Source organism: Colobus angolensis, unplaced genomic scaffold (genome assembly GCF_000951035.1).
Source record: "Colobus angolensis palliatus isolate OR3802 unplaced genomic scaffold, Cang.pa_1.0 Scaffold115, whole genome shotgun sequence".
Lineage (NCBI taxonomy): Eukaryota > Metazoa > Chordata > Mammalia > Primates > Cercopithecidae > Colobus > Colobus angolensis.
Window position 1 is genome coordinate 1,721,674 of NW_012112586.1, and position 14,151 is coordinate 1,735,824.

Genomic DNA, 14,151 nt, shown 5'->3' on the forward strand with positions numbered 1-14,151 from the left:
TACTTAAAAATTTTAAAAAGTTTGTTGCTGAAGTAAGTTTGTCTTGAGCAGTACCTTGCCTTGCCTCCTCCTCAAGCAAGTCCGTATGCAAGGCTAAATACCTCTCTTCATCACACAGGGCCTCTATTCGCGCCTCCTCTTCAGACAGCTGATAATCTCTGTTCCACGTGGAATACTCAGCATCGTACTCAGAAAGGTCATGCAGGTGACCACGTCCATCATATCTGTAATATGAACAAGCTGGTCAATAAAAGGAAATTAACGTCTAGACTGGCGTGCGTGTGTGTGTTTTTTATATATATATATACACACATACTTACCGATTACAATAAATAAAAATATTAAAACAACTATAAAAACTCTTCCCAGGTTTATATTTAATTTGGATAGTCATATCTCACCTACTTTTAAACTCAAGTTATCTTAACAAAGTCTAAATTCCTTTCCACAGTAAGATAACATTTATAACTAAAGGCAAACAATCCATTATTAGGAAAAATGGTATCCACTTCACTGGCAGTTCTTACCATTATGGTTTGGTCAACCATTCAATGCCACTTGCAAAAAATTATTATTTTTTTCTGAAAAGTTAAATATCATAGCTTACATTCACACAAACCAAATACATAAATACCTATCCGTAAGAACCAAACGGTCGAAATTTCCTCGCTTCTTTCTGCTAGTCCCGAACTCTCAGGAGAGATCTTCACCAAAGAAACTTGCGTCCATTGGAGGTAAAATCTTGGCTAGGCTCGCCCCCTAGCCACTTGGCTGAGGAAATAAGTGCTGGGTTACGTGATAGAGAGACACACATACATCGGAACAGTGACATATACATGCAGTTTAAGGAGGTTCACTGGCAACAGAGCAAAACTATTAGAAGATACGGTATCAATATTTCCTTCTGAACTTTATACCCGCAGGAAGTAACATACATGAAGACACTTCCATGTTTCTCTTGCATGGACCGATCAGTAATTTAGCCAAACAAACAATGGGAGCACCTTCTGCTATGCTTTTAACATAAAGGATCCAATGAGGATGCTGTCAACGTGTAAAACTGTCAGATAATAAATGAGTGAGTTAGTGAATTTTACCTAAAACACTCAGATTTAGGGTTTCAAAAACAAACGTAGAGAAACAAACAAAAGTCTGCTTATTTTTTAAATGCTGACTTTTGTAATGGGAACCAAAAATATTAATATAGACCAAAAAAGACATTTACAAGAAAAAGGCCCAAAATTCCAGGGTAGTCAAGTTACTGCATTTTATTAAATTTCAAAATTAATTGGACTTTGATGTAAACCTCCTTAACTTACAAATGTAGGTTATTATTAAAAATATTATACATGTACATGTGCGGCGTTTGCTCCCCACCAGTTTCGGAAGACCTAACTCAAATCATGTACAGAATGACAGGAAAACTGTACAAAGAGCTCAGACTTCATTGCTTACCAAACTTTAATGATAAATATCACAAGTGACACTTTGGAAAAGCAAGCCTGATAACTCAGGTGACACATTCAATATAAACCATGGTGTGAAGGCACAGCAGGCTTGAGCAGAGCACGGAGCCATCAGATCCAGACATGATCTGATTCCGCGGCCCTCCCTTCACCAGTTCTTGTTTTCTAGCTCTAATTCCAAGTGGAAACGTCAGGGATGGAAAAAGGCCTATTTGGTCATTAATGTGTCCATTCTGGCCAGCTCAGAGGTCATCCCTACGGCCATGTTCCAGGGCTTTGAAGAATCCCGTTTTAATGGTCTCAAACGATGGGCTTTCTTCACGTGGAGAGACTATTCCACAATTTAATGGTTGGTCATGGTTAGCTTTTCAGTCCGGGCCCCAGAAGTAGCCGAACAGGCAAAAAAGAAAAAAAACCACCCCACAACAACCCCAAAACCCAGAGACGAGGGGAAGGGGGATTGAAAAAATGGGAAAAAAGAGGGGAGCAAACCACCTACATCATGTAATGTTATCCTTTTCAAATCAAACGCCTTTAGAAATCTCTAATCTCAGGCCCCACTGCCCATAATGGCTAGACACCCTCGAGTGACGACCTAAAGCAGGTTTGATTTGAAAAGAAACAACACATCTATATCCCAGCTCCACCCTTCGGTTTTAAGAGACAGTGAAACCAGCCCTAAGAACACTATCTCTTCCAAGGGCAAGGCCAGGGTCCGCACGAAGCCAACTGGCCGCCAACTGACGGGCAACTTCGCTCACTACCTCCATCTGTCGAACTCGTCGGATTATCGCCAGGAAGTCAAACGTCATGCCCTTAAAGGACCGGCGCTCCACTGAGGGCGCTGGGGTCGTTAACAGGTTAAGGCTAACTCACAGGGTCCAAAAGAGACTTCTAGCCACGGTCTCAGTGAGCGGCGGTTCGGAAGAATAAAGGCACGCCTCCCAGGCTACCCTCCCAGTACACCGAGCAGTGGGAGCGCGGCGAGCAGAAAAGCAGCGCACGACCCCACGACATCGCCGGGCGGCTGGCCCAGGTGCGCTCAGAAAGAGACCCCCCGGCACTGGCAGCTTTCACCGCGCGAAATCGCCAACTGCAGCCCAGCGACAGGGTGAGGCGTCGAGGGGGCTGCGGGACCAAAGACGATCCCTCCGGAGACGGACGCGGCACGCAATTCCAGCCAGTGCCTTAGGGCAGGTTTCACCGTCCCCCTCCCCACCAGAACACCAGCAGGAGGTGGGGACAGGGGAGGGGGTGTCCCCCAGATCCCCGCTGGCTCCAGAAAACCCTCTGCAGTCCTTGCAGTCAAGTCAACATCAGACGAGATCAAGCGGGTGAGGGAAGGGGAGGATCGACGGGTGTGGGGAGGAACCGACCTGTCGATGAGGATCTTGTGGTCCCCCATCCAGGGGATGAGGTGCTGTCCCTGTTCCTGAGCCAGGGCCCGCTCGTCGTCCCGGAACAGCTTGCAGGCATAGCCGAAAACCAAGAGCTCCACTCGGCTGCCCCCACCGCCGGCACCGCCTGGCCCGGCCTCCTCCTTCGCGCCACTTTTCCTCTCGGGTTTGGCGCGGCCCCCGCCCGCGCCGTACATGACAGCGTCCCCGGCGTCCAGGCTGGTCCTCTTCTGTGCCGCGCGACGTCCCTGATACCTCCACTTGGCCTATCCCTTCAGTCAAATGCCCCGCAACCCAAAACCAACCTCAACACCGCCGCCATAGCGGGCCACAAAATGGTGGAGGCACAGCTTCCGGCAGGAGGGCCCGCATTTCCGGCGAGCGGACGGGCAGATTCGCCATGGCTCAAAGCTCTTTTAGCCGCTAGGAAATATTTTGGCGTTAATTTTCGCATTCAGTGCGCCGCCACAATAGGTGCTGCTGTATTCAGTGCAAAGTGCAATTTTAATGTTCGTTTTATCGGGCAGCCGTCAGGAACGTGACGAAAGCGCGGCGTGGGATCGCGCGCCGGCTTCCGCTGCGGCCAGTCTGGCGGCGACGGAGTCGGAGGGAGGGGCCTCGCGCGCTCTAGGCCTTGGGCGAGTCCTTGTGGGTGGCTGCCGCCTGCCGCGCGTGTGGAGGCCTCGGGTCTACCCCGGGCTGCCGCGCCCCTCACCATGTCCGGGTCGCTGGGGCCATGCGTGCTCTGCCTAGGGCGGCGATGTCCTTTTCCTTGGCCCCGTTTCCTTCTTCATCCCTAGGGGGACTTGGCCCCCCACCCGCCCACCTTTGAAGGTTTCCGAGGCAGCAGAGGCCCCGGCGCCGCAAATCACACGCGGGTGGCGAGATTTCGGAGACCTGAGACCCGTGTCGCGGGAAGGTGGTCTGGCGGGTCTGGAGACTGGCCACCCGGATGCGGTGCGATTTTGCTTGGTGTGTTTCCTCCTGGGCCGCAGTTTTTCCATCGGTGGTTCCTTTAGGATCTTTCGGTCCCTTTTAGCTCAGTAATTTCAGGTCAAAGGGGCTGGAGTGCAAAATCTTAGGATGGGATGTCCCCATGTTTGCCCTTGACTGGAAAACGATGACAGATAATCTCCTTTCTGGGCCTCAGATCCCCTTTCCCTAAAAATGGCATCTTTCTACCAGTGATGTTGAAATGAGATAATGTGTATGAACCTTAACTGACTTTTGGAAATTAACAAACAGGCAGCTCCCACCAAAAGTCTTTTGTTGTGGTTTGACTGGGTCATGCTCCTGTGTTTTCATTTGTCAGGCTCCGCACCTGAGTTTAACTCAGTCATCCATTTCTCCGCCTGGCCTTATGTGTCTACGTTGTCTGGAGTTTCCCCTCCCTGGTGGCTAACTTGTGCCTTCCGATTTGTGTGTGTACCACTCATCACCACCTTAGGTTACATCCTGTGTTCAGCATCCCACTAGAATTAGCTTTAAGAGATCAGGGACGTTGTTGGGGGTCACCTTAGCATCCTCAGTGCCTAGAAGGGTGCTTGGCACACTGTGAGCCAAATACCGTTTAATACCTGTAGAATGAGCTTTGCCAGCAGCTAAGCATGCATGGCCAGGCCATCGTCTTCTATTTGACTCTACAAGACTGCTCTGCCACTGCTGAGGAAGATGTACGTGTCATGGTTACTTGGTAAAAACACTGTTGGTCGCCCCCAGGCATATACTCGTTTGTTGGAGTGCTGGGCTCCCTTCAAGCTTTCCCTTGGGTTTAGGTGTGGGGTGCTAAAGCAAATAAGGAGGCCATTAGCTTGAGATCAACTCTGTAGCACCAGCTCCTGTGCAAGCAAACCAAAACCCAATCAAGTAATTTCTCTCTCTCCATGTTGGGTCTATAAAAGCTTGCTGCTCATGCTGCTGAGTGGAACTCTCTGAACTTCTTCTGTTTCTGCATGCTGCCTGGTGTGTGAATTGTTTTTTTGTTCAAATAAACTTGAATTGGTTTTGTGTAAAGTTTTTCTTTTAACAGTTCTGGTGTCAGAAATGGGGTCTGAAGGCCCCCCCATCCCCTCAATGATGACCTCTGGGAACAGTGACTAAATGGATGTAGGTGTTTCATTGCGCGGGACGGTTTTCTGGATAGCCTTGGGCCTACCCAGTTCTGCCTCCTTTTGCTTTGTAGTTTTCAAAACTAACTGCATAACATGCTGGGATGCAACATCCTGAGATAGGGAGGGACTGGCCGAAGTAGCCCAGGCTCTGTTCCAGTTCTCCCCTGGAAATAGAAGGTCCTTCAGCACTTTAGCCCAGTGATTCATGTGACACGTGGTGTGTAATCTGGGTGGGCCGCTCTTTGCGATCTCTAATCTGTGGTGTAAGTGAGGAATGTGCAGTGGAGACTTCATCCACCTGGGTAACTTTCTGAGCTTTGGGAGGATTGCCTCACAGTGAGTCCTAGCCTTCGTCTCTACCACTTGTCTATAGGTACGAAATGCACTGCATGTAAATTGTTGCTTATGATAATTCAGAACAGGCTGGTAACCAGTGCCCAGTGGGTCTGCTTCACACACGGAGCCGTTAGTGCTCACGGCTTCTCACTGCACATTTGGAGGCTGCCACTTGTAGGCCCTGCTTGGATACAAACTCTACAACTTGTGTCAAATTCTTAAAGTTTATTTGAGCATTTTTTATCTGAGCTGGGTCCAGAAGTTACGACAGAAACTGGGACTGGATCCAGTACAAGGCCTATGGGAACAGGACTGAGTCCAGTAGGAGGCTTATGGTTGGAAAGGGTATGAGAATACACGGAATGATGCCTTTATTTGGATCCAAGGAGTCTGAAACTCCTCCACCTGGAACTCCAGCCAATTTCATATGTAAGAACCTATCAACCCAGAGTCTGCACTTTTGCGGAGAAGTGGGTGAACCTACCAAAGGTTATCTAACAGTTAGCGGTGGTCAAAGTGAGGAAGTTTTAACCTAGATAAAATTGTTCACTTGCAGGGCATTAGAAAAGAAAGGATCTTTGCAGGACTAAGTCTGAAAGGAATAAAATAAAATATTAAGAAAGGATAAAAAACAGCTCAGAAACAACAGGATGTATTTTGATTGACATGCAGAGACTTCTAAAAGGTTAAATGAACCAAAAATTGCCTTTCTAAATGACTTTTTACAAAAAGCAAGTGAAAAACTTAAGTAGCTAATTTATGAGAAAAAACTTGTATTTTGGTGGATTGAACTCACTGTACATTCTGTCTTTCTATCCTTCTCTGCCTACTTAGAATCTCCTAACTTCTTATCTCAGTTACCTTCCTACCCCAAAGACAAAAAGAAAGCTAAACAAATGCCTTATATAGTTGGGCCCTCAGATCAATAAGTCTGCTTCTTTAATTACTGTTATGCCTTGTTCAAAAATCTTTTGAGTTCAGAGCAATAGTGAAAGGTTTCAAAGGAAAGCCCCCAGAAATTTTCTCAGTGGTAAAAAATTCTCATGGAGTATATGATCCATGATTCCTTGATCTTTCCCAATTTATTCATGTGATACTGGGACTGGTGATACTTGTAAATGGATGGCTGAGGCCAAATGGGAGGTACTTGAAAAAGATATCAAAGATCTAACCGTTCGGTCTTTCAGGGATGGACTAAAAAATGGCTAGGGAAATCTCCTATGTCAAAGTAAAGAGATCACAATATCTTAAATTTGGAAAGGAGAACTTTATTTTTGAGAAGGGTTGCAACCCACAGCCTGGGAAGCAGACCCTGTGGCTGAGACAGAAAGGAGGCACTTTGAAGGAAGAAGGGTGGGACAGGAGTTTTATGATAAACAGGTTGGCTAAACATACATATTTCACAGGTTATAGGAGGAGGTATGAATATTCATGAAAGGGGCTTGTGAGGATGTGTGGCAAGCGAACCTTTATGTTACATGGTCCCACGTTCACTTCACGGTGGAGACTTTACATTAAAATCTAATAAAATTAGGCTGTGTACATCAAAAGGTGAAATTTAGGATTGTTTGAGCCTGGAAGGTCGAGGCTGCAGTGAGCTGTGATTGTGCCACTGCACTCTAGCCTGGGCGACAAAGCAAGACCCTGTGAAGACCTTGTCTCAAAAAAAACCAGGTAAATAAATAAGATTAAAGAACTGTAAAAACCTAAGAATCAACATGCAAATGTGTGTTTTGTAAAATTATTTTAAGTTGCCACATAATAATTGTACATATTTATGAATACAGTGTGATATTTCCATTGTGTGTATACAATATGTAATGATCAAATCAGGATAATTAGCTTATCTGTTGCCTCAAACATTTATCATTTCTTTGTGCTGAGAACATTCAAAATCTGCTCATTTAACTATTTGAAATATACTATAAATTGTTAATTATAGTCACCCTGCAATGCTATGGAACACTAGACTCATCCCTCCTAACTAGATGTACTTTTGTATTTGTTTTGTATTTGTTTTTATTTATTTATTTATTTGAGACAGAGTCTCGCTCTGTCGCCCAGGCTGGAGTGCAGTGGCACCATCTTGTCTCACTGCAACCTCTGCCTCCCGGCTTCAAGCGATTCTTCCGCCTCAACCTCCCGAGTAGCTGGGGCGTGCCACCATGCCCGGCTAATTGTTGTATTTTTAGTAGAAGTGGGGTTTCACCATGTTGGCCAGGATGGTCTTGTTCTCTTGACCTTGTGATCTGCCTGCCTCAGCCTCCCAAAGTGCTGGGATTACAGGTGTGAGCCACCGCGCCTGGCTGACTACTTTTGTATTTGTTAATCAACCTTTGGCTATGCCCCCTACTCCTGACACTTCCCAGCCACTAGTAACCACTATTTTACTCTCTACTTTTATAAGATCAACTTTTTTAGCCTCCACATATGAGTGAGAACATACAAAATTTATCTTTCTGTGCCTGACTTATTTCTCTTAATAACCTCCAAGGTCATCCATGTTGCTGGTATGACAGAACTTTCTTTCTTCTTTTATTTTTTAGATAGAGTTTTACTCTTGTTGCCCAGGCTGGAGTGCAGTGACACGATATCGGCTCACGGCAACCTCTGCCTCCCGGCAACCTCCGCTTCCGGGGTTCAAGTGATTCTCCTGCCTCAGCCTCCCAAGGAGCTGAGATTATAGGCATAAGCCACCACGCCTGGCTAATTTTGTATTTTTAGTAGAGACGGGGTTTCTCCGGGTTGGTCAGGCTGGTCTTGAACTCCCGACCTCAGGTGATCCACCTGCCTCGGCCTCCCAAAGTGCTGCGATTATAGGTGTAAGCCACCGTACCCAGCCCAGAACTTTATTCCTTTTTTGTGGCTAAATGGAATTCCGTTGTGTATATATACACCACATGTTCTTTATCCATTCACTTGTTGATGGAGAATTTTATCCTGGAGAATGTTCCATGTACTGATGAAAAGAAAATATAATCTTCAGCTGTTAGATGAAAGATTCTATAAATGTCTGTTAGGTCCATTTGGCATAAAGCACAGTTTAAATCTAATGTTTCTTTGTTATTTTCTGTCTAAATGACTTGTCCAGTGCTATGAGTGGGGTGTTGGAGTCCCCAACTGTTACTGTATTGGAGTCCATCTCTCCCTTTAGATCTGATAGTACTTGGTATTTATGTATCTGGATGCTTTAGTGTTGCGTGCATATATATTTATTATATCCTCTTGCTGAATTGATCCTTTTATTATAACATAATGACCTTTTCTCTTTTTACAATTTTTGCTTTAGAGTCTGTTTTATCTGATATCAATACAGCTAATCCTGCTTGCTTTTGATTTTCGTTTGCATGGAATATCTTCTTCTATCCCTTCACTTTCAGTCTATATGTGTCTTTATGGGTGTAGTGAATTTCTCGTTGGTAGCATATAGTTTTGTCATTTAAAAAAAAATCCTTTCAGCCAGTCTATGTCTTTTTAGTGGGAGAATTTAACCTGTTTTAATTCAAGGTTATTATTAACATGCAAGGATTTATTTCTATCATTTTTTGACTGTTTTCTGGTTGTTTTATATATCCTTTGTGCCTGTCTTCCTTGCTTATTGTTTATTATTTTGGTTTGGTGTATTTCTATAGTAGCAAGTTCTTATTCTTTCTTTTTTTTTGAGACAGGGTCTCACTCTGTTGCCCAGGCTGAGTACAGTGTCATGCCCATGGCTCACTGCAGCCTCAACTTCTCAGGCTCAAGCGAATCTCCTGTCTCAGCCTCCTGGGTAGCTGGGACCACAGGCATGCACCACCACACCTGGCTAATTTTGTATTTTTTGTAGAGATGGGATTTCACCATGTTGCCCAGTATGCTCTCAAACTACTGGGCTCAAGCAATTTGCCTTCCTCGGCCTCCCAAAGTTCTGGGACTACAGGTGTGAACCACCCTGCCCAACCAAGTTTTTCTTCTTTTGTGTTTCTCCTTTGTGTATCTGGTCTACCAGCGAGTTTTATATTTTTGCATGTTTTCACAATAGTGACGATTATCTTTTCACTTCCAGATGTAGGACTCCCTCAATCATTTCTTATAAAGCTGTTCTAGTGGTCATGCATTTCCTCAGTTTTTTCTTGTCTGCAAAATACTTTATTTCTCTCTCATTCCTGAAGGATAGCTTTGCTGGATATAGTATTGTTGGTTGACAAGTTTTTTTTTTTCTTTCAGCACTCTAAATATATCATCCTGTTCTCTGGATCCGGCCTGTAAGATTTCTACAGAGGAATCTGCTGTTAGTCTAGTGGGGATTCCCTTATATGTGACTTGATGCTTTTCTCTTGATGTTTTTATTTTTATTTATTCATTTTATTTTATTTATTCTTTTGAGACAGGGTTTTACTCTATCACCCAGGCTGGAGGCGATCTCAGCTTACTGCAGCCTCGACCTCCCAGGCTCAGGTGATCCTCTGACCTCAGCTTCCTGAGTAGCTGGGATTGCAGGCACATGCCACAGTGCCCCGCTAATTCTGTGTGTGTGTGTGTATTATTATTATTTTATTTTGGTAGAGATGAGGATTCACCATGTTGCCCAGGCTGGTCTTGAACTTCTGGGCTCATGTGATCCACCTGCCTTGTCCTCCCAAAGTGATAGGATTACAGGCATGAGGCACCGTGTAATAGTGTCCCATGTCTTACAGGTTTTTAAATATTTTTCATTCTTCTTTTTTTTCCTCTGCTAGGTAATTTCAAATGACCTGTCTTCATAGTCAGAAATTCTTTCTTCTGCTTGATCAGGTCTGCTGTTGAAGCTTTCTATTGTGTTTTTATTTTATTCATTGAATTCATCAGCTGCTGGATTTCTGTTCAGTTGGGTTTTTTTTCTATGATTTCTATCACTTTCTGGAATTTCTTGTTCATATCCTGAATTGTTTTCCTGATTTTGGTGGATTGTCTGTCTGTATTTTCTTGTATATTGTTGAGTTTCCTTCAGATCATTATTTTGAATTCCTTTTCTAGCAATTTGTTGATCTTCTTTTCGTTTCGGTCTGCTGCTAGAGAGTTGTGAGATCCCTTTGGTTGTGTCGTATTTCCTCGCTTTTTCATGTTTCTCATGCCCCTGCATTGATGTCTGTGCATCTGGTGGAAAAACCACCTCTCCAAATTTTGAGAGTGCCTTGCATAGAGAAAGACTTTCACATGTAGTTGGGTTGGTTTTAACGTGCTGGTTAAAAAGGATGTGGTGACTCTGTTTCCAGATAAGTGCAGTGATATAGTCCCCAGTCAGCTTCTTCAGCTGTGTTGAATGTCAGCAGTAACTGTAGGTGCCTCAGTTGTCTAGGCTGTAGAAGTTTGTGGTAGCAGTGGTGCCAGCATAGGTTGTTAATGTCCTTGGTATCAAAGGCTTTTGGAGTCCTCCTATTCCTGTTTTCCCCACAGTAGGGGACTCAGGTCAGGGCATCTCTCTTGATGTCAGTCTAACATGGCCTATAAGCAGCTCCAGTGGTGCTGGGTTCCAGGTGCAGATGCTTGCAGCAGCTATGAATCCAGGGTCCTAGGCTCAGGGTCTCACAAGCCTATTATGGCACCTGGGTTTTGGTGTCTAGGTTCATTCTTTGTGGCAGGGTTGGATGTTGGTTGCCCATAGATCTGTGACTCTGAGACACTCCCTAGCAGCTCTGGCCTGGGGCCTGGGTTGTAGCTGTGATTCTGCCTCTAGGGGACAGGGCACAGCACTGGCCCAACTCTGGGGAAGAAGGGTTGTCCTGGGGTTTGGGCCTCAGGATCAGGGCATGACTGCAATTCGATAACCTCAGCCAATAGGGCTCAGTGGCAACTTGGGTCCCAGGGGATGAGGCACCAGGTGGTAGTGACTCTAGACTCTGGGATGGTGAGGCTTGGCAGTACCCCAGACTCTGGGAGACCAGGTGCAGAGGTGGCAAGGACCCCAGAATGGTGGTATAAGGTTGTCATTTGGGCCCTTGAGGGGTAGGGAATAACACAGCAATGCCTCCACTTCCCAGGTAGAGGGCTGTCTCAGCTGCTGAGACTCTAGAGTGCTAGTCCAGCTCCAGGGAAGCAGGTACTAAAGTTGTTTGGTCTGTAGGGTGGGTGTCTCCGCTCAGCCACTGCTGTTTCCCTGGAATGTGGGGCACCATCTCAGCTCTGCTCTGGGATGTGAAGCTGTTCAGCTTGGCCAGGGCACTGACTCCTCAGGAAGCAATGTGCTGTTTCACCTCAGGCCTGGGGAGCGTGGCTGCTCTGGGCAGCCCAGGCCCTGTTTCCTGGAATGCACGGCACTTCTCAGCTCTGGCTGAGTAGCTTCACATCTGCCTGTAGAGGGAGGGGTAGGCAGAGTGGCTTCACATCTGCCTGGCCCCACAGGAAGGCTATAACAGCTGCTCCAGTTCTGCTTGGGGATGTTGGGCCATTGGGCTGGGGTGGTTCCACACGAGCCACCCTTATTGTTCCAGACCATGACACACTCCAGCCATGCTTCCAGTTCCAAGAAGGTGGAGCACCATAGCCATGTGGGCCGTGGGGGTAGGCACCGTGTTGCTTCCTTCTCTGGGGGATCACAGCCACGTAGACTCCAGGCAGCTCCCTCTGCTGAGCTTGGTGCCCATGGGGACTACAGGGACCCCAGTGGTGAGGGCTGTGGGTGTCCATGGTGGTGGGGGGGGCTGCTGGGGTCCTCTTGCTTTCCTCCCCACCCCAGGGAGAAGCTCCTCGTGGGTCCCAGCTGGTCCCAGTGGGGGTGGGGTGGTGGAGGCCCAGCATTTCCTTACTGATGCGGCCGTCCTGAGTTTCTGTGCTCACCAGCGTTTCTGGGACTCTTCTGGTGCACTCCACCGCTCGCTCTCTCTCAGTTACTTTCATTCCGATGCCATTGTGTGTTCATTGTTCTGGCTTTCTCCACGAGGGACCAAGCACGAGGGGCTTCTAGTCAGCCATCTTCTGACCCATATGTATGTGTTTTGTGTGGTTAAAAGAAGGCCATGATCAAAGTGTGATTTCACATCACATGGTGTAATCGCTATACAAAGAAACTCCTTTTTTCACAATGCTCAAAGATGGGGAGGATGGTGAGAACAAATCTCTCAGGGAATACACTCAACAGATGAGGTACATTTTGTTAGGGTTCAGTTATTAAAGTCCAGTTGCTTAGGGTGGAAGCAGGCTGCTGGGGATGTAGAGTCTGACTGAAGTTTGAGGTGTACCTTTCTATGAGAAGTTCTTGGAAGAGACGGTTTGACCAGCACAGCAGAGATCTGGGGTGACTCTCCAGGTCCCTTGACACTAGTGAGTGGTGTTGCTTGTGGATGAGGCTTCAAAGCACAGATCAGAGGCTGACAGAGTAGCCCGGCCACAGCCTGAGCTGTCAATGTGTCTGTTGAAATTATGGATGTGTATGTGTTTTGGGGTCCAGTAGTCACATACATGGTCTGACAAGGTGTGATGTAAGATCTTCATGGGGCTGGGGCTTATTCTCCATTTTCTCATCACAGCAAAGCATGTTCCACTCATGTAGCACACGATGTGCTTGGAATCATGTCACAGCTGCATAGCAAAGTGGCCTGCAGGGTCCATCCCTCCATGGATGTCAAGCCCCACAGTAAACCCCAAAACCTATGTATTTAAGTTTCTTGGGATTATTGCTTTCATGATGACAAAATGAGTAGCACCATCTCCAGTTTTCCCATTTTCCTGGGCTGTTTCACACAGCTAACGTGTTTCTTCACCTATAGCCTTTCTTCTAAGTTTCTTTGAAATCCAGTGTTCAGAGTGAAAGCTTGTAAACAGTTATGATGAAGCCTTTTTGAAAACAGCTTTATATTTCTTTCCCACTTGGGCCAAGGCTTGACTCAGATGTATAACTGGCAATTTTTACTCCTGATAACAGTACCCTGGCTAGATCAATCGATTGACCTCGATGTTTAACTCAGCCAGTTGTACCGGAGGCTCTGTTCTCTCTCCCTTCCCTTACTGACTGCACAAGTTTGCCCTTTAAAAATGCAGCTGTGTCTATTTCACTCCTCACCACGTTGTCCCCAATCATCATTTCTCTCACTAATTGGCATTATATTCCAGTTTAACTCTGCAGCACCATTCATGAACTATTTAATCTCAGCTGAGTCATGATGATACATTTGGGATTGGAAACAATCGAGCCTGATGTGCTCTGTGGGACTGAGAAGAAGGAATGCGGTTCTATTTGTACAATCCATTGGCAATTGATCATGGACTGTCTTTCGTCTTCTACTGTCTTGAATTCTCATTTCATCTTTCCTTGTTAGCCTCGTTAGTGAACCAGAATACACACATTCACTCTGAATTCACTCAGAAGGGACCTTGCAGGTGTGGCTGAGAGTCTTGAGATGGGAGATGATTCTGGATGCTTCCTATGTGTCCAATATAATCACATGGGTGCTAATGAGAGGGAGGCAGGAGTGTCTGTGTCGGGAGAAAATGATGCGAATACAGAAGTGGAGGTTGGAGTGCTGCAGGGTGACCTCTGGGAGCTGGAAGAGGCCAGAAATGCACTCTCCCCTAGACCAGTGGTCCCAACCTTTCTGCGACCAGGAACTGGTTTTGTGGACGACTTTTCTTCCACGGATGGGGGTAGGGATGGTTTCAAGATGATTCAAGTGCATTACATTTATTGTGTACTTTATTTCTATGATTATATGGTCATATATCATGAAATAATTATACAACTCACCACAATGTAGAATCAGTGGGAGCCCTGAGCTTGTTTCCCTGCAGGTGGATGGTCCTATCTGGGAGTGATGGGAGCAGTGACGGATCGCCAGGCATTAGATTCCCATAGGGAGCTCACAACCCAGATCCCTTGTGTGTGCAGTT

At 46.1% G+C, this 14,151-nt stretch overlaps 1 protein-coding gene across 2 annotated transcripts in view; it reads right to left on the reverse strand.

Moving 5' to 3' along the window:
- The window catches only part of SFSWAP (splicing factor, suppressor of white-apricot family), a 92,570-nt gene extending 89,367 nt beyond the window's left edge, over positions 1–3,203 (reverse strand). For both annotated transcript variants that reach the window (XM_011961120.1, XM_011961110.1), the window contains exons 1-2: positions 2,843–3,203; positions 55–224 (exon numbers count right to left, since the gene is read on the reverse strand). In XM_011961120.1, the coding sequence (XP_011816510.1) occupies positions 55–224; positions 2,843–3,060 (388 nt within the window). In that variant the 5' untranslated portion in view covers positions 3,061–3,203. The remainder of the gene's footprint in view (positions 1–54; positions 225–2,842) is intronic.
- Between the last annotated feature and the right edge of the window lie 10,948 nt (positions 3,204–14,151).